At 41.0% G+C, this 25,463-nt stretch overlaps 1 protein-coding gene across 1 annotated transcript in view; it reads right to left on the reverse strand.

Moving 5' to 3' along the window:
- Positions 1-23,730, reverse strand: part of Chsy3 (chondroitin sulfate synthase 3) — a 235,008-nt gene extending 211,278 nt beyond the window's left edge. The window contains exons 1-2 of the mRNA XM_087896042.1: positions 22,618-23,730; positions 19,735-20,018 (exon numbers count right to left, since the gene is read on the reverse strand). Coding sequence (XP_087752168.1) covers positions 19,735-20,018; positions 22,618-23,425 — 1,092 coding nt within the window. The 5' untranslated portion in view covers positions 23,426-23,730. The remainder of the gene's footprint in view (positions 1-19,734; positions 20,019-22,617) is intronic.
- Positions 23,731-25,463: the final 1,733 nt, after the last annotated feature.

Genomic DNA, 25,463 nt, shown 5'->3' on the forward strand with positions numbered 1-25,463 from the left:
TCCATCAACAGGTTCATAGATAAAGTATGACATACACCTATGTAGATATATGCACACAATGAAATATTGTTCAACTCTAAAGAAGTATGCAATCATGTCATTTCTAGGAAAATGGATTCAACTGGAGGACACGTTAAGTGAAGGGAACCAGAGAGAGAAAGGCAATTGTCATATGTCTCGTACATGGAGACTGAAGCAAACAGTGGTCTGAAAGTAGAAGAACTAGATGGGGAAGAGGAAGTAGATAGAAAATGGGTAGATAAGGAAAACAGAGGATAGAAGGGAAAGGGAACACAAGATACAATCTGGGTGATATGTGAGTGTGTGTGTGTGTGTGTGTGTGTGTGTGTGTGTGTGTGTTCTACATGATATACTAAAATTCATAATTGCACAATTTATGCCGAGTATTAAAATACTAACTTCAAGAGATGAAGGAACTAAAGAATTCTCAACCTCTACTGATACCATAAGAAAACAGTCTACCGCATGACGCTTCTCTGTCTGTAGGGAAGCTGCTTGAAAGGAAGCTTAACTGTCAATCACACAGAAGGATAGAACACGCAGCTATGCACAGAGCAGAAAGTTTCATGAAGTAACTAATCTCATGTTCTGTTCTACATGTTTACTGAGCTACACCTTCCATCATCATTTCAGAGAGTGAAGCTCAAGGTCTTGTTACACTTGTGGGAGACTCATGTGTCCCATGCTTCTGCCTCTCTTTGCTGTATCACTTTGTTCTTTTACTTAACCTCATGTTTATTCAAGTGTATGATTCACACAATGACAACGCTGTCTAATACTACATTCCTCAGTGTGTATCCATATTGTGCAGAGGTTCATGACCGTACATACATGCATACACACAAACACACACACACACACACACAGAGAGGGAGAGAGAGAGAGAGAGAGAGAGAGAGAGAGAGAGAGTTGACATGCTGACAGTTTGGACATGCATTTCTCTGGTTTTGCTCCTACAGAGAAACTCATTAATGCAGTGGATTAGCTATATGACTGCTCATTGCAAGGCTCTTTCTCCAGTCCCTGTTGCTATGAAGACGGAATATAAATGTTCAGTTTTCCTGCCCCCTCACAACAGAGTAACTCTAAGATACAGTTCTGACTAGATATCTAGGCAGACGTCCATAGGAAATACTCCGACTCAAGATCTCAGAGTAGCAGAAATTCTTTACCACCCTTATCTGAAAATAGAATTAGATAGTTAAAATGTCTTACATACAAAAGGACAGAAATAGAGGCTAATATTTGAAACCTGGGCATAGCTAGAAGGTAAGAAAAATACTATGCCACATCAGTTGTGGCCTGCCCCACCACACATCTAGAAAACTGAACAGCCACTATGTCCAGAAGCTAAATACACTTTTAAATGGCTTTCTAAGCATCTAATCAAATACTTATAAATAAAATGTCAACAGCAAATAAATTCACAAATATCTATAGCATCCATATGACAAATACTTGTTTCCTTATAGAAAAACTAGTAAAAATTAATTTTAGAGTACACAGCTACTAAAAAACCATCTAGAATTTATCAAAGAGCTAATTAGTTTCTTATTTTGATGTGTGGAATGGCAATGTTATCAAACAGCTAATGATTTCCTTAATTTAAAATGTGAGATGATGTTTTCTGTTAGAAATATGCGAAAGAAGTCAACTCTTTCTTTCAGTGGCAGGATGGAGAAGCTGGTCTGCCCAGGGACGCAAGTTTATTATAGAAGGAAATGACTGTTCTCCAAAACAACTATGACTTAGACTGTTGACAAAGCTGTACTTAACCAATTTTTGTACATTACTACCCTGGCCTACAAATACTGCTAATGGGTGTTTAAAGCAAGGTAGATGAAACAGACGACTTAAGAAGAGAATTGGAAAAACTGATCAAGAGCCTTGATCAAGAGCCAGTGTAAGAAGTACTCATTTGCGTTCTGCATCCTCCCTGTGTGGCTGTCACCTCTGCCGTAGACGTCCAATGCTCAGGTCTTTGTAGCCACCACCTCTGTCACTGTACAGGAAGAACCCTGGCATCCCCTGTGGCTGTTGAGATTTGCTCCTTCCTGTACAGTTTTATTCTAGACACCAGTACCTTAAATTGGGTGATGACTCCACATGGGACCATATAACTGAGTGTGGAAGCTGTCAGTAATTTGTCAATTGTGAAATGTTTCTGAATCTGCAACAACCAAATTGATTCAAATGAAATGTAAGGACCTGAGGTGATTCTGGCAGGGTATGGAAGCGGTTCATTGCAGCCTTGGTGCTAAACATACAATAGTCACACTTTGTCCTGCATTTAGGCTATCATGCCAGACAGTGACTAAATCACCTTAACTCCCAGGCTATCATATGATATGATTGTGATGGCTTTAATGATCTTATGGAGATATATCATTTATGACAATAAAGACTTTGAACATTTCCCTACTTTCTTTCTTCCAAATGTAACTATGAAATGTCTTGGGATGATAGTGTGTTTAAAGTTTTGGTTTTGAAAATTTGTTTGGGTCAGTGGTTTGAGTATCATTAGAAATCATTAAACTCAGTTGGCTTGATTAAGAAAGAAGGACCAATTTCTGAAATGGCCTTGACTATACTCCCATCATTTTGTACAATATATAAAAAGTAGCATTGACGACAATAAAATCAAAATATTGATCAACACTGAAAAGTATTGAACATGCTCTACCTCCTGCATTATTAAATAATATTCAGCCAACAGTTTACTCTTCATCTGAAGAATTAGTAAGCACATTCTTCTCAGTGTGCAAAATTGCTTTTGTCTTTAATAAAGAATAAAATAATAGAAATATAAATTATCTATTTTACAATAAATTTGTGATTTACTATGATGAAATTTTGGTCAATGCAATTATATAATCAGACATACATGAAAAGTTAGCAGGTAAGAAGGGTCTATGAGAGGAAAAGATTAAGAAGCCTTGATCTAGAGGATACCTTGACTGTGCTGCCCTGGAACTTTACGGTCGATCGATCCTATCACATCCTACTTCTGCCTGGGACGTTTGCCTACTTACATTTCCAAGTTCAGATCAACCAGCAATGAGTCATTCAAACATCCCCAGCCTAGCTCTGTGTGTGGCACTGTGGCTTATCTTCTTGTTTATTGGTCCTCTTTCCTAATTACGCCATTCAGCTAAGGAGGTTCTGTGCTTAGGATCTTAAACTCAGTGCTTACACTGCTCATTCATGTAAACGGCTCAAATGTATTGGAATCTCTTTTTTAATTAAGTCAGAAGCTGAGCATATGTCTAGCAATCACCACAGCCTTTTTGCAATGATGATTAGGATTGAGGTCACAATAACCCCACTCATATTTAGGGAGCTGCACAATAACTTAATAATTTAGTGTAAGTAGAAGACATTCATTCCTAAAGACTAATAATTATAAAATATCCACTTTAATGTCTGAAACAGTTTTTATACCATCATTGTTGTTATATTTATGTTATATTTTGCTCTAGTCCTGGTAACTTTCTCTTATATGTATGTATTTGTGAAGTAAATTAGACAATCTCATGGCAATAGTCAGCAATAGTAAAATAGATACTTTACATGTAAAATGCTGAGTTCTCAGAATGTACTGCATTCAGCAAGATTGTCCTGTGATATGCATGCCGACATGCACTCTCCTCCTAAAGAGTACAGACGGAAATAAAGGTCATTTAGATACAACTGACAGCTTACATTCTTATTTTTGTCCTGAGGCCCAGTAGTTTTTGTTTCTATTGAAAACAAACATTTTGTTCTTCTAAATATTTTCCTGTAAACATACAAAGGGCTGGAAAGAAAACAGAGATTTTGATCTATGCATCCGCATCTCATACACCTATCTTGGAAAGACAGGGTTTATCTTCAACAGATAAACATTCTAGCAAAGAATTGTGCAATCATTGGGCACTGATCTTCATTCTGTCTTTGTGACTTAATCTTTCTCACTTTATGCATTGTCTTCCCTACTTCCCCCAGTGGAGCATCCATATACCAGTGACACTGTCTGTCCACTATGACAGCAGTTTCAAATTAAAATCCAAGGCTGTTCTTTGAATTCATAGCCAAGATGTCAGTATAACCATATGACAAGGATATGGCCATTGGAATCAAATAAATCAGACTTCAATGCAAGGCTGTCAATTTTCAAGGTGTGTGATCTTTGCTAGTTGTGAAACTTCTAGTTTGTATCTGTGCTTGTAGCATAAGATACAAGAAACAACATCTCCCTGAATCCCTGTACAGCTCAGAAACCCTCAGAGTATCCACTAAGAATCAGATATATAACTAATGTTCAACAGTTATGTTAAGTACTGATTTATACACTCATAAATGTTCAAATGTAAGTTACTGCTCATCATTAGCATATTAACTTTTCAATTTGTTAATAGCATTGTTTTATTGTACAGAGAAAGACAGTAGACCTTCATATGACCGCATCAAGCTACAAATTGGCTTATGGAATATTTGTCTATACTGCTTTGTAATCTGTAATAAGTTATTATTCAAGCTTCTATTGTCTCAGAAAGTTACATGATACTTCAAGTGTCAAAATGAAATATTCTCATCTCAATTTACATTAATGGTAAGTCTAGCATGCAGAAAAACAAAATTTATCAACTATTTTATACTGTAAATGGAATTACCATCTATTTTCTAACAGCAAAATTTATTAAGTTCCATTTTAGAATTAGATATGAATTAACTCAGCCATAATAATTATATTCCACAGGAGGGGAAAGAAACCTATGGTACAAATTAACTAAAAATATGTACTGTTCATAATTTTCAAATATTCTAAAACCTGTGACTACTAATTACATAAATTGTCCTCTAAGAATCATCAGACTACAGATTTATTTTGCTTTTGTGAGAACTTGTGACACACTGGGTATCTATCCTAAATGTATGTGTGTAACACACTAGAATTTAACATGAATATGGAGAAGAGAAAATAAAAGAGCATTAATCACTATAAAACTTTTTAAAAAAAAATTAAGAAAAATCTTGTAATCACAAACATTTGGCATGAAAAATAAGGCGAAAGAAGGTGTTTCTTAAAAACTCAAACATGTCCCCGCAACCCCCACAATTAGGAGTTGTAAGTGTCACAACTTACAATCTTATACAAAAATCCTTACACTTGCCAGGCAGTGGTGGTGCACGCCTTTAGTCCCAGCACTCAGGAGGCAGAGGCAGGTGAATCTCTGTGAGTTTGAGGCCAGCCTGGTCTATAGAGTGAATTCCAGGACAGCCTCCAAAGCTACAGAGAAGCCATGTCTTGAAAAACAAAACAAAACAAAAATAATCCTTACACTTACTCCTACACAATAACGTAGAAAGCTATAAATTGTTCTGTCCTTTAGTAACTCTTAAACACTCTCCACCAGTGTCTTCCACAGCAGGAAAATCTCAGCTTCACCCATTATCAACCGTTTCAGGTGACACATGGAGCAATGAACACTAGTGCTGAATCTATAAGCTCAGCATACCAAATACTGCAGTTGGGTCATATGCCCGTTTGTCAGAAGTTTCCCAGGAAAAACATAAGCAAGTGGAGAACATGCTAGATGAAAAGTAGGTCAATGTGGCTTTATTTCATAGCAAATAAATCGGTTCAAAAACACGGAGGTAAAATTAAATATAATAACGGAGTTCAAGCGTATGAATACTAAAAACTAAGAGCTGATAAAAGAGAAATATTTCAAAATGAGAATTGGAGTTGGAAATGTGAAGCTTAGTTAAAATTAAAATAATATAAAATTTACAGGATATTTAATCGGGGCCTTAAAAACTTCATAAATTTCACTTCTGGTATTCTACAGAGTAAGAATAGTGAATACACTTGCTTTCATTGGCCTGCTCTCATTGTTTCTGGTTTGGTATCAACCTTGCTTGAGAGTCTAAATGTTCCCTGTCTTTTACTACAACCTGCACGAATCTTTATCCAAGATGAGTGATCCTTCACACTCGTGTCCATTTGCAATATTTGTTGGGATTACTTTTGCTTGAAAATGCCAACATGCTAAAAAACTAGGAATAAAAGAAACTTAAGCAAACTTTGCAGACACAATAAAATGACATATGTAAAAAAAAAACTTAATAAATACCTGAATTCATAGTCATCATCAATTAATATTGTTTTTAACTATTTTATACATGTACCATAATTACATCATCCTATAGTTATGAGCATAAGTTTTCAGTAATACACTGGTATTATTGAGACTGTTTAGGTTAAAAGATAAAGCTAACTTATGTTATTAAATGTTCTTCAAATGAAACAAATCTGTTGTAAGGGATTTGAAATTATTTACATGCTGGGCAGTGGTGGTGTACGCCTTTAATCCTAGCACTCGGGAGGAACAGGAAAACTACAGGGAACCCTGTCTTGAAAAACCAAATAATCAAATAAAATAAAATAAAAATAATGAAATTATTTACACAACAGACACTTAAATATTCCATGCAAAACACTTATAACACTAGATATACATACATCTAAATACTATGATAACAAAAATTAATAAGAATAATCAATGACAGCAGGTTTGCAACCAAAGAAAACAAAACCTTTAATAATACTACTGCAAAATGGTGTCAAGAGAAAGGCTGGTCAACCAACGTTGTAAGACTACACACAGTAAGCCTTTCTGTCAACTTACGAGTCCGAAGACATTCTCCACAAAATCTGATTTGCCATAACTTCATAGGTAGGTGATCATTTAATGAAAATGGAAACCAAGGAAGATGAAGGTCAATTATAAGAAATGTAGAATGTTAAACAGCCAAAGAGGAATCAAATGGGTATCAAATACTAGTCTAAGCAAATGTGTGGGTAGGAAATCAAGAATAGACTAATGGTAAGAGACTGTGTAATTAATTTTTAATTCATCTAAACTTTAGTTCAATATCATTTCAGTTAAAGTCCCTAAAGTTAGTTACAGGAAATACTATATATTCATCTATCAAGATGTTAGTGTCATAAAGAAAGACACTTGTTCCTTGTTGGTTGGTTGGTGGGTTGGTTGATCTCCCTCCATGAAACCATATATTCTGTAAACAGAATTTACATCTCAGAGCACACAGCAAAGTGTCTTCCCAGGAGGTACTTGGCAAATCTTGTCGAAATGAATAATACATATTGAAAAAGGCTAATCGTTGGGAGAGTCAACACTGCATCCAGAAGTCAAATGCAGCCATAAAAGTGGGGATTCGAGCGTGATTTGGAGCGCTGTGGAGTCCATTTTCTTTGTTTTCTTCCAGATATGCAAATAGTTCTCCAAAAACAATAATCCAATGATACTGAAATTCTAGATAGCACCAAAATAAAGAGTGAGGATATTGGAAACTGATGTGAGTAATTCCCTATTAAGACTTTTTTGTTTCCGTAATAAATATTAACAGAAACAGGTTGGAGGGATACCTTGCTCAGCTTCAATACAGGGGAGGGACTTGGTCCTGTCTCAACTTGATATGCTAGACTTAGTTGACTTTCCATGGGAAGGAAGCCTTAGTGGATTGAAGGTTAGATGGGGAAAGAACAAAAAGAGGGGAGGAAGGGGGAACTGTAATTGGTATGTAAAGTGAAAAAATTAAATAAAAAGAGTAAAATGAATTTGACTCACTCAGTTTCTGAAGCTTCAGTTCATGGACTAGGCCTACGGTGAGACAAAATGTCGTAGTGGTGTGAGCATGGGGCTGAGGAAGCTACACACCTGGTAGCAAGATAGACGGAAAGGAAGAAGGGACCAGTCACAAGGAATGCCCTCCTAATACCTGCCTCAGTGACTGGTTTTTCTACCAGACTCCCCCTCTTCCAGGCAGTGCATCTACAAACCCATTATTAGATAACCCATTAATGAAGTTAATGCCCTCCTGATCCAGTCACCTCTCAATAGCACCACCAGCTGGGCACACCACACACGAGCCTCTTGGAAGGGATACTTGCTCATCAAATTATAGCTCCCAGCAATGAGCACAACTGAAAAACCCTAATGTTCAGAACAGTGTGCATATTATATCTTCTACTTCCCGTGAAAATACAAAGTAATAACGGGGGTGAGCAACTAAAGCAAAGGTTTCTGACATTCACGAGAAACTGAAAATAGAGAAAAGAGTCTTAGTTTTTAAAAAAATAAAATGTGTTGTTGGAAGGGAAACAAACAGAAATAGATTTCTCTCTCTCTCTCTCTCTCTCTCTCTCTCTCTCTCTCTCTCTCTAAATATATATGTGTGTGTGTGTGTATACATATATATATTTATATGTCATAAGTTTCTGAGTATTTTATAATATTACTTTTTCACACCACCATATTCAGTACTTAAATAAGTTTAAAACAAATGACTTTTAAAAATAAAATTATAATTAAAAAATAGGACTGTCACACCATGGGCATGGTCATTTTTTTCTTCTGCAACGCAACCTCAGACTTCCAGTCTCAAGCACTCTTCCCACTTCCGGTCCTTGAGCTGACTGAAGAACCCAGGGGCCGTTGTCATCACAGACAGCAGGAAGATGATCACTTACACAGGGCTTTCCCTAGAAGCGAAGCTTGACAGTGCATGTGTGCAACAGAAGATAACACTGACTGTGGGGGAGCACCGCTGCCTCACTAACAAGATCAGTTTTTTAAGGTACATGGGACTCAATTTTCTCTGGAAAAGTCCACCCAAAGATCTTCAAAGTCATCCCTGATGTCTGCTCCCATATTTTCTCCGTTCTGAGCTTGCATTTTTTCAACTCTCCAGCCTGTCCCTTCATTTGAGCTTCCTTCTAGCTGGTTCTCAGCTTGCATGTCCATGCTCCTTTGCTGAATGTGTTCTCTCTTGTTACCTGCATCCCTCACAGAGCATCCTCCCAGTAAAGCCCAGCTTGGTTCCCTGTATAGAACTGTGCCCCGCCCCGCCCCGCCCCCCACGACGTGAAGTTCTGCCTTCCTGAGCCTTTTCGTGTGTGTTTACCTTCTTTCCTAACCTAGAAAATAGGGCCAGATAAGTGTTTGCTGAAGCACCAACCACTGGAAGGTTGCCTGGATGACGACTGTTGGCTGAATAAATGAATAATGAGTAGAACTTGATGAGCCGTAAGTAGACATTCTCCTGTGTTCTGCCAATTCCGGAAACACATTAATCACCCATACCTGCTCATCTCATGTATTCTACCTCTGGGAATATTGTCATCTTCCAGCCAGGAGTGATCTTACCCTTCCCCCTGTCTACCACTATGCCCCTAGATTGTCACTAGCTCTGTCAATTCTGTCTTCATGATCTCTCAAGTTCACCGTGCTCATTTTCTCCTTGTCACTTTTATTAAGATTCACTTCCCATGGTCAGAGGATTTAACTAAACCTCCTAAGGCACTGTCCCCAAGCACGAGGCCTCGAAGGCATCCTCCCACACTAAACCCATTAAGAAAGATCTCTGTGTGATACTCTACACTCAGAGCTCATCAAAATTTCCAAGTACCTACCCGCAGGACTGATTTTTTATACGGGCGGTTCATTAAAGTCACCCAGAAGGATTTTTAACAATCTCATCTTCTAAGTCCACACTGTCCCACGAAATTCTAAGACTCACTCGTCTACAGACATAGCTGGACCACTGACTGCTATGTATAAGTCTTTTATAACTGAATTCTCGTAGACGTTTTAATCCTCACCCTATCTTAAGATGTGCTTACCCCAAGCCCTCTATCGCTGTTAGTCAGCCTTCTATGTTCTCCCTCGTCTGGAAACTGCCCTGTACAGTACTGCAGGTTTGAGGGAAGTGCTGCATTTTCCGGTTCCCTGGGACATTTCCACCATCAGAGAAGGCAGGACAGTGATGGGCAAAGAAATGCTCGCTGACGATAAGCAGATGACAACCAATGCACACGCGAAGGTTTTTAAATCGACATTACCATTTCTGAAGTTCATCATACAAGTTACTCAAATACCTTTTGGCTTGAATGTGCCAGTCCAATGCAATGAGTCAATATTATGATAGCAAAATCATGTGAGTCAGTATACAAGTATTTTTGAACTCTTATTATATATCACTCAGATATAGTCATTAGGAAGAGCTATAACTCCTTAAGCTGTACAAAACTATGTAAAAATAGCTTAAGAATGTCTGAAAAATCCCCTTTGATTTTTTTTAGGAAATCACTAAGTGAACATAATCATTAGGCAAGAAGGCATGCACGTGTAAGTCATAGACTTATACTATTGACTTAAAACCGGGGACTGGCTGTTCAAAACAGATGAATGACAATGATGTAGAAGTTCCATTAGTCTTTATGATTCCATGAAAGGAAAGAAAATGAAGAATAACTCAAAATTGACTATGTACCTAAGTATGTGAATTCACTTAAAATCCATATACTATGAAAATAGGGGGAGTTATCTCCGTGGATAAAACACTTTCTGTGTAAAGACAAGGACATGGTCCACCTCCAGCAGCAATGTGAACATGCATGCATATATTTTAATGGGTTCTGTGATGTCAGCACTATATCTACATTAGTCATTTAGGAAATACACTATGATCATCTTAGTCACCTGGAAGATTTCAAATAAAATCCATATTGTCTGCATCACCTATAAGAGACGCTGATACATTGGACCAGCGGTTGGTTCCAATATTACAATTCTATTCAAAGTCTCTCAGAGAATTCCACTGTGGAGATAAAATAAAGGACCGCCAAACTAGCCTGGATAGACAGCTCATCAGTTAGGAGAACATACTGCTCTTACAAAAGACCCAAGTCTGGTTCCTATCACCCTCATCAGGTGGTTTATATATACCATCTGTATCCAGCTCTGGGGGATCTGGTGCTCTCTTCTGGCTTCTGACAACTACACATTCATGTTTATACACACAGAGATGGACACAAAACAAACCTTAAAATAAATAAATATTGTCAATGGCTTTTCAGAAAGACTCCGGGCCAGCCACATTCAGAGAATCCGGCCTGGAGGGAGGGGGGAGGAACTTGAACTTCCCACAGGGCAAGAAACCCTGACTGCTCTTAGAGATGGAGAGGGAGGAGGAGAGGGAGTGGGCGGGAGTGGGAGGGTGTTGGGAGGAGTGGCGGAAATGGAAACTTTTATAATTTAATAAAATTACTTTCTAAAAAAAAATACTAAAAAAAATCACTCAACTCTGAAGGTGAAATTTAATAAAAATGGCACAACAAAGTCAAATAAATAAATAAATAAATAAATAAAAGTAAAATAAAATACTGAATCTAGACTGTCCCATTATAGCAAAACAGGCCTTTCGAAGAAAGACACATTACAGCTAAACTCTTTCTAATTGGCATTCCTCTCTTCCTGGGGGGAAAGCGTATGAACACTGCCATTTGGATACTAGAAATAGTTAACATGAAAGCATGGCTTATTGCGTGCTGAGCAGGCTTCTAAAACCTTTCAGTGTATCGACCTTTTCAATTCTCCACAATGTAAACTTGGCACGATTTTTTGGCATTTTGTTTCTTCCAAAACAGATAACGGTTGTGGGATGCTTAATAGTTCTAGAAACTACTCCGAAATGCTTCTATACACATGAAGCCGTTGAGTCTTCTCAGAAGTGCTCTGAAGTAAGCATTACTGCAATACCATTCTATACACATTAAACCATTTAGTCTTCTCAGAGGCGCTCGGAAGTAAATATTACTGCAATACCAGAAGTGCTCTGAAGTCAGTATTACTGAATCATCGTTCTTTGATTATGAAATGAAAATGAAAGAAACAAGAGACATGACAACTTGTCCACGGCCATACAACCAGCAAATGGCAAACTGGGGTCTGGAATCAGATAGTTCAGCTCTGGAAGTAATTTGCCCTTAGTAGTGTCCAATGGGAATAAAGGATATTGATAGAGAACAAGTTTCCTAAATGGGTCTGCTTATATCTAAGAGCTGCCACAGCTAATGAAGTTGAGCAATAATGATGCCATCTTTATTAGGAGATGGTTTATCACAGTTGGAATCAACGGGAGCTTCCACAGCGCAGAACATAAATAATGTTGAGACACAGATCTGAGATGGGAGCCAGATTCTGGGTCAGATATGAAGGCAAGAGGTGAGTTAGAAGCCTGAGTTCTCCTTCTGGTCCGTGCCATAAGACGAATAAGGTAGATTCACGATACACTGCCTGTACAGGAGGCTCCACGGGCATATGGAACAAGTCAAAGAGGCTGGCTATATCAGCAGATCATTTTATTTTTTTTTAAAGATTTATTTATTTATTATGTATACAACATTCCTTCCATGTATGCTTGCATACCAGAAGAGGGCACCAGATCTCATTACAGATGGCTGTGAGCCACCATGTGGTTGCTGGGAATTGAACTCAGGACCTCTAGAAGAGCAGTCAGTGCTCTTCACCGCTGAGCCATCTCTCTAGCCCCAGCAGATCATTTTAAATGTGCTTTAACAAATGTATTTTCAGGAGTCCAACTCATCATGTACATTAAGTAATCCTCATTTCGTTTAGAATTCAGCTTGGTATTATAGGATCTTACCTCAGTAAATACAGCTTTTACTTAAGTGTTCATCTTCTTATATTTTGATTTGTGCTTTTACCTCAAAATTAAAGAGTCATTCCTGACCATCAGCTCTTAGTTATGCAATGAAGCTTTTAATTCTAGGCCCAGTTGTTTGGAATCCCACTCCTCTGAGCTCCTCAGGTAGGATAGCAGCCCTGTCCTAAGCTGGCTGAGTGCTCCATCCACAGGGGTTCCCCACCTTCCCTAGACTCCCAAGCCCATCACAGACAGTTTCTCGACTGAAATCACAACACCCGTACTTCAGCCTTTTTAACAATAACAAAAATACATTTCTCAAACTATCTGTTTGCTAGCTTAGTAGAAAATATTTGAAAGAGTTGCGGGAGGCATGGAGAAGTCTCTAAAGTACACGTGATACTATAAAATAAACTCAAGCAGTCCACCAAACACACTGGGGCAGTTGTTGACAACTGTGTTTTCTCTATGTCTGCAGAATCTCCCTTCCGCCTTCCAGCCCCATCTTCTGTTGAATGTTATGAGACATCCATGTGACCTTCTCTTAGTTGATGTGTTAAGGATGTGGTTGGTTAACCCTCCCCACTCCTTTCCCTCACTTGCTTCTTTCCACTAGGTCCTGATATTCAGAAATGTTATTTAAGGTTCAGAAGATAATAGCCAATGTGCACTTTTATAGTTGTCACTGTATTTTTCAGTAGTTTCTTTTTCTCTGACTACTAGCTGAATTTTAACAGCTAGTTTTCATATATCTGCATATTTAAACTATCTCCTACTATTATAAGAGTTTTATAAATAAATAACTTTTCAATAAAAAACTAATGAAAGCAAAAAGGATAGTTAAAAAAACCTCAAATAATATTGAAAACAAAGAATGAAGAATGCAGCTGTTAATATTATAAACAGTAAGTAAAGATTTAAGTAAGATTCTCAAAACAATTAAAAAATCAATTTCATTGTCTATTAACCCCCAAACAGTGCCTGTTCGGCTTTAAAGAATAAATCTTTCTATTCAGTTAATTCATAAACTTGTAGCACACTTGCTGAACTGTTCATGTCCAATACATTTCCCAGACAGAAAAACATTAAACGCACCTGAAGCTGACAATGGGCCTGGACTGATGTGTTGTTTCTTAGGAGATTAAATTAGGAGAGCACTGGGCCTGTGAGGCCCTGGTGCTGCTCAGTTCCCACCTTCCTTGACTGGCTTCAGTATCTGACATTATTAAATAATAACACACACATCTTGGTGCTCTTTTCATTCTTATATCAATTAAATTTCTTGAACAAAACATCTCTAAACGTGGTATAAAGCAAATAAGCTGTACTTTGATATCTGGTGCATTTCTCTGTATTTTTGACTTGCTAAGTAGAAAAACAGCTGAACTAATGTCTCTCAAAGAACATGCTGGTTTAGACAACAACACAATGAAGGTGGAACCATAAATGGACTTGATTTTTTTTTCAAGAAATTAGAATAGTTGTGACTTATTAAGGAAGAAAAGCATTTAAAGCTGACAGGAGCGTCACGCTATCACGCAGTTTATTCTCAGTTGTCTGGAGGCATCTTTCAAATCTAGTAATCTCTTCAATTGCTGGCAAACATCTATTTGGAAGGCATAAGCTGTCTCGAGGCAGGTGATAAGGGACCACTTAGCAATGGAAATGAATGAAGCTCACAAAGCACTGAAAGCGACACTGTTTTCCCATCGCTTCGGAGGTGAGTTTATTTTGAACAATGAAGAAAACAGTGTAGAGGCAACAGAGTCTCCTGAAGTCAGTTATGCATGATTTCACCTGTCGAGTGGGGTGGGGGAGAAAAGAGTAGGGAGAGAAGCTTGCTGCTTCTAGGTGAGAAACAATGATGGAATCACACCGAGAAAACACTTCTGAAAGACTGAATTTTGCATGAAAATCATTGTCTTAAATTTTGCCACAAATATTAATGACTTCCGGGGACATCAACCATGATGACAACAGAGCTAAGCCATCATTAGGCAGGGAGTCATCTGTTACTAGGCTGGGGAGATAGCTTCATGAGTCAAGAGCTCGCTGTGCCACCACGAGGAACCGAGTTCAGGTACCCAGACCCAGAGTGGAAGCCATGTATGGCAGCAGGTTCTACAACCCCAGCATTCAGAACTGGGGGACAGAGTGGCCTAAATGGCATACATCTGGTTCAGTGCAAGACTCTGCCTCAAAAAAAAAAAAAAATGGTGGCAACCATTTGAGAAGACAACCAATATAAACACCTGCTGGCTTCCACATAGGTACACACAAAAGATGTCACTGTCACACAGACATGTGTAGACAGCTGCACACACTCATTCATATACAGGTGGGAGGGAAGAGAGAGAGAAGATAAAGATGAAGACAAAGAAAAAAAGGAGAAGGAGGAGGAGGGGAGAAGTGGGAAGAAATTATAACCTACAAAGACCAGGAAAACGCTGAGAGATCTGAGGGATCATCCTGTAGGAATGGCAGAGATATCCTGAAACTATAAGATGCTATGAATACTACATGTACAGTCTAATATCTCAGCTCCCCATTTAACTTAAAAGCCCAGGAACAACTCGTGAAATAAATCCTTTTGTAAAATAATATAATTCACTATGATTTTTATTACCATTAATGGGCCAAAAGTGAACAACAGACTTCTGGCATAAAGTTAAATATGAAAAGAGTCAAATAAAACTCTGTTTACTCACAGTAAATGATTCTTTAAAGCCACAAAATAATTTTTTTTACCAATGTAGAACTGGCTTTTGAAACAACATGCAGTTGAATTATGTATCTTTCTATTGGATTATTTTATTGAAAAAATCAAAATGAGAAAAACTAACTCTCTTCAATAGATCTTTGATGATCAAATGCAGAGCTCACAGGGTGAGAATAATTACTGAAGTTAAAATTATTTTAAAACTTAAATATAAGTGACAGTACTCAAATAAAAATATTCAATACTCCTAGTAACTAAACAGGAATATATAAATAAGTTAATTTACAATAAAAATAGATGTATGATAGATGTATACATGATACACAATTTTAAGGGGAATTTCTGAAAAACCATTGATTCTTTTACAGAGTTGAGCAATGCAGTATTATGATGGTCTCTCTGACATTCTAAGATACTAGAACTTTTTCTGGACCTCAGAGTCAGAGTCAATAACACAGCTTAAAGTTACTGGAGACTGCTAGCCTATAGTGTACTCAAACTGTTTGTTTAACTTGCTTTTAAAAGGCCAGTATAAGAATCTATCTTACTTGCCTTGGGGTTCCAATGTAAACATGCTTTACCATCTAAAATTATGTATAGCTGTAATCTTAAATTACAAACTCTTCCATGCTCTCGACCCAGATAATGTGTGAGCATCATGTGCTAAAAGCGGCAAACACAGAAGCTGAAAACTACTTCCTGAAATCTACCATAAAGTTGGAAAGCAACCATTTGTGGATACTGGTTGATAAACAGAGATGCTTTTTATTGTGGTCAGTGGGGATCAGATGGAAGCAGTGATTTGATCCCTTGTAAAAACTCTATTAATGATTTCTGTAAATTATCCCATCCCTTCCTCGTGTGATGCTTTCTCTGATGCTCAGTAAAGACAGAGCAAAGCCCTTTGTTAGAGATAGACACATACACCAAACACAGACACAAATACAGACACAGATGCAGACTCCTCCAACAGACAGAGGACAGCAGACACAGGGAAAAGAACATGGACAATTCAAATCTGGACATGCTTGTGTTTAATCAACTCCAAGGTGCTTTTATTTCTTTCCTTAACGTGACACCCATGCATTACTGGTGACTCGGGGTTAATAACCACTACATATAATCTGCACAACAAAGTATTTAAAGTACAAATTTTATTCTTACTACCAAAAGTCATTCATTTTATGGAAAATAATCTAATAAAATTTGTCACTTAAATTGTTTGGCTCAAAAAAAATTAGCATGGTTTTTGTCAGCTTGGGCCAGACATATAAAATAAAAATCCTGGTGTCCAATGAGACATAAAAAAAAAACAAACTGAAAACTGCTTGCCTTTCCTTTGCTGGAAGAAACAGAAAACAAAACTTGAAACACAAAACTTTAAAACCTTCATTGTCAAGGCAATGTTGAGAGCCATATGCAGTCTCCTAAAGCAACAGAGATCAACAACAGACAAGTCAAGGCTCCATCAGACAAGTGATCTTAGCCAGCAGAAGGTGCCAACCAATGCTAGCACAGAGTGAGTCCAACAGAAGCACCTTCTAACAGGCTTCAGTCTACACACAGAACCAGAGATGAGTGTGAGGACACCAGCAGCCTGGCAAGTCCTTGAGGATGAACAACTTGAGAAAAATGGAAGACTCAGTCCCAAGTGGGAAAGTATCCATCTGCACTCTTCATTGGCATCAGGTACTCTGTGCCATGAATGACCAGGGGCTGCGGGAGTAGATGTGGAGAAGAGAAGGAGAAGCCAAATGGCAAACATACGTGCCCTAGCTACCAAAATCTGATTATTAGGTACTGAAGTTGTACATTCGTGTCTCAAAGTTCCCATAAACAGCAAGAGGAGTGTTCGGCTGTCTTGAGACAAGTTCCTGAAAACTAAGCAGACTGAGCTACTGAAGACCGCTCGGGTTGCTTGCAGTTTGGCATTATTACAAATAATTGCTGTAACATTTGCATAGAAGGCTCTGTGCAAATTTCAGTTTTCATTTTCTGAGAGCAAAGTTGTGGGGTTTTTTTGTTGCTGTTGTTTTTTGCTTTATTTTGTTTTTCTGGAATAAAAAGGGAGAGAGAAGGAGAAGAGTCCCCAGATGTTTGTGGACCTGAAGGCCAAACGGAACATCATTAACTTCCTTTGCCTTTTGAGACTTTATGAAAAACTCAGAAAATGGAACAGAGCTCTAGAAATTAATCTATGAATGAGTTGAGTAATTTTTCTTTTTAGTTGGTATACTCTACCCTGTTTAGGATTCTTGAATGACGCATATTTAAATAATGTATTCCACACATTCGCCTTTAATTTGGTTACATTATAATGCAATTTAGAAGCACTCTGAGTTTCACGCTCAGCTTACCACCATTGGATTCTTTATAATTTCTAAAATAAAACAGCAATCAGTTTTCCAATGTTTTATCAAAAAATCATTAAAGCATGGACTCGGTAACTAAATGTTTTAAATTTTTTGTTTGACTCATTTCACACAGATGAATCAACATCACTAATGACTAATACTTGAGGAAAGTTTATGAATCCGGGTTGTATTATACAGCTCATGATTTGGTACCACTAGGCACAGGTGCACAGCTCCGAGACAATCAGGAGAGGCATGTGAAAATAACCCGCCACAGGCTAAATACTGTAGGAAGGCCTTGGGGCTGTTCAGGATTTTGTTCAGGAGACTTTTTTCCAACACCAGAACAAAATGTTGAAATGACCTGTTCTTGGAGATTCTGAAGTCAGTGATGGACAAGGGTCGTTCCAAATTAAAACATATTGCAAAAGTTACTAGAAATTTCACCAAAGCCCTGCCTGGAAGAGAACCTGTCCATCACTTGAGCACATTTTCTTGTCATGGGACATGAACAGATAAAGCACTAAGAAAAGACAGGACACGCCTAGCAGAATCAATAAAGACGTGGAAGATAATAATAGGTAGCTTGCTAAAACTTTCTGTTTAACTTAAACAATAAGTTAGCAAAGAACAAAAACAAAACCCACACATACATTCCAAACGGCTGCAGCATATCTTCCCATAAGACAAACCGAATGTATTTTATATGTTAAGCATTTGTTGCCTTTTGCAGACGATTTTACAGCAGAGAGAAGTCTTTCTCCTTTCGGCCAGTGACATCACCTTTAGTGAGAAAAGATGTAACGCTTTGGTGTTGTCTTCTTCTAAGTACGCTTGTTTTGGTTTTAAGACAATCTGACTACACATCGCAGGCTAACCTCAGATTCACAGCCCTTCCTCTTCAGATATGCAAGTGTTGAAATCACAGGAATGGATTACCAAAGCTGAAGGACGGTTTTATACAACAAAAGTTGCTATTTTATTGTTAAAAGGAACTACTTATACCATCATCTAAATTTGCCTAATACGTGTTCCAAATGCGTAATTATCAGGAAGTTTCCTTGTGTATAATAATTATTCAAAATGCCTCATTGAATTGTATCACAAAACATTTGGTTTAAAGGACTAAATAAACTAAAATGATATTACACTCCTTAAAGACAAAAATAAAGGAACCATGGAACTTTGATGTCTAGTCATTTCACATGTTTTTATAAAAATATGCCCTCCACACTAAACTTCTAAAATTCCTGAAGACAAACAAAGAAGTTAAAATGCAGTTTTAAACAATGTCCACTGGGTAGGCAAAAGAAGAGTATACGCCTCCAAATATCTGAATACAAAACTACATTAAAATTGCAATGTATTATTTAAACATCAAATCAATTGTTACTAAGATTATCTTTCAGGAGAACCACTTTAAAGGACAATTCATTTGATTTCAAAGTCAAATTCTAAAGGGAAAAAGTTCACAAGACTAATGGCCACTATCTCATCACAGCCCTCACCTCTGATTATAAAAATAATTCTGGCTATTGATAAATTGCCACCAAAATAGACATAAAGTCTAGAGAAGAAGTGGACACCCTCAGTTGTTTCCCCAGATTGCTCACACACTATACAATAGAGGGTTTAAAGAGTAGGAAATGGACCTATCATCAATGACATATTGCTGACCTCCCACTAAGTGTTCAATCCCCACATGAACATTCCCAAGGAAACCAGATTTTAGCCATGTGAATGTAAAGGGCTGTTGTCGTGTAAATAAAGACGAAAAACAAAAAATATAGTTGACAAGACTCAAACTAGTCTTCTTGTTAGAGACATCAAATGAATACACTTGCATGTAAACACCATAAAAAGTAAATACAGAGAAGTAGGGGAATTGCGTCTGACGGAGATGTCACCAAAAATCTGCTCAAAGTTAAGAATCATGTTAACAACAAAACCTCGGAGAGGCTCTGGGTCCAGTAAGAAAGATGTGTCCCACAATCATTCCCAAATCCATAAAGGCAGCTACCATGAATTTTAAGCAAATAGAAGTAAAGAGGAGATAGGACTTTAGTCCAGGACGTGAAGTGGCATGTACCTGTACTACACAAATATCTGCCACACTTCAAGGCTTACCTCATAAGACCAGACACACTGAGTCCCACCGAAGCGGCGAACACAGCGACCCACTTCCACATCCTCGTGAGTGGTGTACATTTCTCGGAGGCATTCGCCAATGTGAGGAACCATCCTCCTGAGGACTTCGCGGCTGAAGATCATGCCCGGTCCTCCCATGCAGAAGTTCTCCCCAGGTTCCAGCCCCAGCTTTCCAAGTTCCTCCGTATTCCCCAAGCCAGTCTGCCCCAGGTAGAGAGGCTTGCTGCTATTTAGGGACCTAAGGAATTCTTCTAATTTATCACCTACAAAGAGAAAACAGAGAGTCACCTCCTTGCCTCATTTACAGGCAATTACTGTGTTCACTGGAGTGAGAGAACGTCCACCATCCTTCTTAACCTCTGTGCACACCTTTCGCCGAGAGGAAGAAGAAACAGTTCCCCCTCCTTTAATTTGCAAAACACAAGCTTATGATTATTTCTCAACTCTAAGTACAATTTTAGCAAGTCTAACAATCATCAACTTGAACCCGAGGTGAGATAAAGATAAGGGAACAAAGACTGTTACTATATATGAAGTGACAGAAGTTCCCGGAAATATAACCCAATATCAAATGCTGGTATTTTGACAGCCAGGAAATATTCTTCTTTGTATGTATATTTGTGTCTATATCCTCATAGGTAGGGACACAGTATCACGTGTCAGCACATGGAAGCCAGAGTTCAACCTTAGGTGTTCTTCCTCTGGTTCCAGGTACCTGGTTTTTGGAGACTGTCTTTTGAACTTGCATAAAGTTCAACGAGTAAACTAACTTGGCAGGCCAGAGAGTATTCTCCTAGCTTTTTCTCTTTACCTGGTTTTGGGGGCTGCAACTCTGGTTCTGAAGCAGGCAAGGTAAGCGCTTTGCCAGCTTAGCGACCTTCATAGCTCCAATATCCAACTATATTCTTTTATGATAATTGACTTGGTTAGGTGTTTCTCAGTAGTTAAACTTCAGTCACATGCAACTTACATTTTTTAAGGGGACATTTAAATAAAACTTCATCTTGACACTGAACTTGGGAACTTCAGAGTGAAAAGGCCCTAACCATTACAATAAAAATAATGTGATAAATTGACTTGTGAGTGGTAAGTTGATCAAAAAAAAAAGAATTTAAAAATAAAACCCTGTAGCTTTCAGAGGTCAAAGCGTTTGATGTTCTATATAGCAATATATCAGAATAAATAGTCAACCTCTTCACATTCATAATCAGTCTTGGTACTCTCATTTCTGATGGCCACTATCTTGATCCCATGTCACACCCTCTAGCCCCCAAGTATTTTGTTTAACTATGACTGAGTTATTAATACAAAATGCTTCTTATTTTTAAGGGAAACACAATATGATATTTCAAAGATTTGAGGGACAATACTTCCAAGAATTAAAACAAAAGTAGGTTCTATCAGTTGTACACTATAAAGTGCGACCCCCTTGCCAGGATGCCTTCAGGCACTTTTGGATGAGGGACAAAGATAATTATCCTAAAGTCCAAGTACCACAAGGCAAGGAACAGAAAGAAAAATTAGCTGAAGTGTTAATACTTTTGAAAGTGGTATTTTTCTCTGAATCAACCATAAATCCCACATTACAGGAAAGCAATCATCATAGGTTTGTTTGTAGTTAACTATCAAAACCTCTCATTTCAAACGGCGTCACCACAGTGATTCTGCTCCTTCCAATTCAAAACTTAGAACACCAGCTGCGAGGGTCAACTCCTTGTCCCAAAGAAGACCTTTGGATCTGCTTGTCCTAACATTTGGTGAAGGTATTAGCCTTGATCATGACAGTCATAGACTTACAGGAAGCCAGCACAAACTGAGGAAGGGCTGCCCTCCACAGAACAAGAGGTTAGAAAGCACAGAAAGACCATTTCTTTCTTTGCAATCTTTCCCCACCATTTCCACGGTCTGAACCAGAAAGGCTGAGTCCTGTGGTCTAAGGAAGTTTGAGCCATTGGGTTTAGAAATTCTCTGCCCAGAACCACTGAAAAGCTGTAAATAAATGGCCCCTTCCCTGACAAAGTTTCCTCATGCTGTGGCTGTGTGATGCTGTTCTGGGTAGTTCTAGGTTCTGTCATATGCTGTAACCACCAAGATGAACTGCAAAGGATTTACCGTTAGTGTGCTTAATCAAGCAGTTTACAGCTATCGGCGGGCTCTGGAAATCTAAAGCTTTGTCAATCTCTCTTCTCCACCTGACCTTTGGGGAGCCCCACCCACCATCTCTGGGTTTTATTAAAGTATGGCAGAGAATGGGGAACCGCTCGCACGCTGGGCTGGTGGGTGTATTCAACGTCAGTCTCAGTGTGGGGCAAGTTTCTAAAGGCAACAGAATGTTCAAACATGGGTCTGGGACAGTAAAAGATGACTAGCCTCAACCCCAGGGGTTCTAAAACTGCTCTAGACCAAGCTGAAACAAAGGAGCGGGAGAGTAAAGCAGCGACGTGCAATCCCCACCCCTGCTCTAGCCAGCATCCTGCATCTTGCTTTTCTCTAGCCAGGACACGCCCCTCTGGACAGATCTGGGAAACTATCACCTACTTGGGGGAGGGGTGGGAATGGCTTTTGGGTTAGCTCTAAGGTCCCTTTCTTGGCCTTTCGAGTAGGGACCGGTGCCGAGCGGAAGGAACAACTACAAGAGCGAGGAAAGTGAATAAAGCTTAGCAGGTATGAGGGGGTCCAGACTGCAGAAGAGGAGGAGCAGGCTAAGAATGGTGGGTGGATGCGAGGGGTGGGGATAGCGGGCCAGGGGCTGCAGAAAGCCAGTGCAGGTGCTGGCAGAGAGGCAGTGGAGGGGCTGGGGATGGCGACAGCGAAAGGAATCGGGAGGTGGGCGGGGGGCCACAGCTAACGCTGGGAGGTCACCTTTGATGTAGACATCGTCGTCGGCGCGCATGAACCACTCGTACTTGTCCAGGTAGTGGTCGTGCATGTACTTGATCATCATAAAGGACTTTTTCTGGGGAGGGTAGGAATCGTCGACCCCCGGCAGAGCGATGACAGGCAAAGGTGGAGGGGGCTGGCCGAGCGCGGCACTGGGAGACTGCTGACTGGAAAAGAACTCCACGCGGCCAGGGATGAAGCGCGCCCAGGTCCTCTGCGCGGCCAGCGCGCGGCTGCCCAGGTACTTCTGCGCGGTCATCACACCCACGTACAGGAAGTCTCCGGGTCCGGAGCTCGGGGCAGCGGCGCCCCCGTCCCCGCTGCCGTTGTGGCTGCTCCCGGGCCGGCCACCCTTCCGAGTGCCAGTCGCGCCCCCGTCCTCCTCCTCGGGTTCCCCTTTGGCAGCTGGAGCGCCGGGAAGCGCCGTCGCACCTTCGGGCTTGTGTCCTCGCCTCCTCTGCGGCAGCGGAGCTGGCTGCTGCCAGGGGCTGCTCCGAAAACTGGGACCTCCGGGCGCCGCCTCCGGCCGCTGTGGCCCCGGGAGCTCCTGGTTGGCAGGGGGCGGCGACTGCTCTAGCCGCGGCTGGGACTGGGGTTGGGGGAGCGGCTGCTGCGCGCCCGTGCGGGGCCCGGTGGCCAAGCGGCCGTAGAAGGAGCAGAGGCTGGAACCACGTCGCCTCTTCTCACTCAGCTCGGCCACCCGGGGGGCGATGAGCCAGGACGCAGCAGTGAAGCCCAGGACCAGCCCCAGCGCCACGCTCACCCACGGGCGGCGGGAGCGCACCGCCATCGCGGCAACCCGGGGCTCGGATGCAAATTGGGCGGTGTAGGCGATGCCGTGGGTCCCCTAGGCTGGCTGCCGCCCCAGCAGGGTCTCAGAGACCCCAGCCCAGACCGTAGCACGCCGCCTGGGCGCCAACAAGAGCTGGCTATCCCTACGCCGAGCTGCCGGCCGTGCGCTGCAGCTCTAGGCGAGGCGACAGCTGTGCTCCGTGCCGGGGCTCCCGCCTAGGGTCGGGAGTGAAACTTCGGCAGCGGCGGAGGTGGCGGCGGCGGCCGCGAGAGGAGCTGCAGGAGGAGGAGCGGCGGCGGCAACGCGTCGGCTTCTCGGCTGCCACCCTGTCACAGGCGCGCCTGGTCCCTCCTCCTCCCGGAGCCTCCGCCCTCGCTCCCCGCCTCCCTCCCACCCGCCGCCCGGCTCGGGACCGGCCCGAAGGAGGAGCCACCCGCGCCGTGGCTGCCAGGCGTGGGGAAGCGCGGGTCGTGGTATTTCCCCGTCACCCGCCCTTGGACGCCCCCCAACCAGCTCCTGGCCCGACTGGCCAGCCTCCTCTCCGGAAGGAAACGACGCCAGTACGGCCACCTCCGGCCTCCAGCGCGGCGGTCCCCTGATCTCCCCTCCTTTGGCTCCAGCTCTGGGTCCCGTCCCGCCCCCGCCCCGCCCTCCTGACCCGGCGTCCCGGGTCTCAGTTGTGCTCCTCCGGGTGCCTCTGCTCGGCTGGGTTTATTCTCGGAGCTAGAATCCCCGAGCCCCCAGCAAGAACTCGCTGCCGTGGGTGGGCTCTCCTCTCACAATCCACGGCCCGTGGCGTCCTGGCGTGACCCTCTTCTACTGTGCCCCGCCCGGGGTCCTCGGAGCCACTTTGGCGGTTTTGGTTTTGAGTGGCTACACTTACTGCTGCCACTGTGCCGCGCCCTCTCTCTCTCCACTCAGTGCCAGGAAAGCAACGGTCAGACCCAAGCCCAGCCGCCCTACCTGCGTCTTTCCCCCTTCCTCCCCCCCCATTTAGATCATCAGCAGCGTGTCTCCTGAAACAAAATCTGAGATTGGAAATAAACGCTCCGAAGGAAGGCCTGGAGAGATGAAGGTGAATATTCAATCCTCAAGGAACTTGTGAAGACTGTCCTCCACCTGTTGACTTGGGAAATGTGGGGCTCCTAATTGTCCCCTCCTCCTGGTAGTCTCTTTTGGGGAAATAAGCATGAATCATTTTCTGTCTGGGAAGAAAGTATAGGACCGGTAAATGATTACAAAATGCGAACACATTAGAAAGCCCCAAAGACGCCAACCAAGGAGATCATCCCGACAAACTTAATCACAATATAAAAGGTGTAATTTTTGTTCTTGCCTATTCTGAGACACTGACGAGAGACAGTTCATCTCTCTGCAAGGGATCTCAAAATGGTTAAATAGTATCAGCGAAAATCACTCTAATATTGAGAAGAATTTATCTGAAGATAATATTTTGAAGGAGACTTCAAAATCGTTCTCTGAACAAATTCGTGTGTCTAACCATTTACACTCTGGTGTGTCTGATATCCCAAACCTTTTGCATCTCTTCAAATTTCACTGTTCTGCTTTCCAGATCCACCTCAAAGGGGATGGATGGTATTGAATGGCATTAGGCATAATGGCTCTGTCGAGCACTGTGCTGGCAGCGTCTCTAGAACAGTAAGCCTGCCTGGAATCATTGCCAGTCGCTGACTGTCCACGAGCCCGGCAGACTAAAGCTTGCTTCTGTTTGACAATGAGTCTCCTCTCCTTTCCACATCTGAGCCTTGCCCTGAGACTCATGGGAATGAATGTCGAATTCCAGCTAGGGAACAAACCCAGCCAAGCAAATAGGACTATCCTGATTAACAGTATATCTTCACCATTTCTTTTTAATTTTCATGCAAGGGTTATCTCATGGACCTTTGGCCGCAATGAATATTCTTTATCATTCTTTCATGGTAGCCACTGACCACATAAAATTTGGGGGTCACTTGAAATGCGGCTACTGTGACCGAAAAATGTATTTTTAGTTTCATATAACTTGATGTTCATT

The sequence above is a fragment of the Myodes glareolus genome, chromosome 13, assembly GCF_982192425.1.
Source record: "Myodes glareolus chromosome 13, mMyoGla1.1, whole genome shotgun sequence".
NCBI lineage: Eukaryota > Metazoa > Chordata > Mammalia > Rodentia > Cricetidae > Myodes > Myodes glareolus.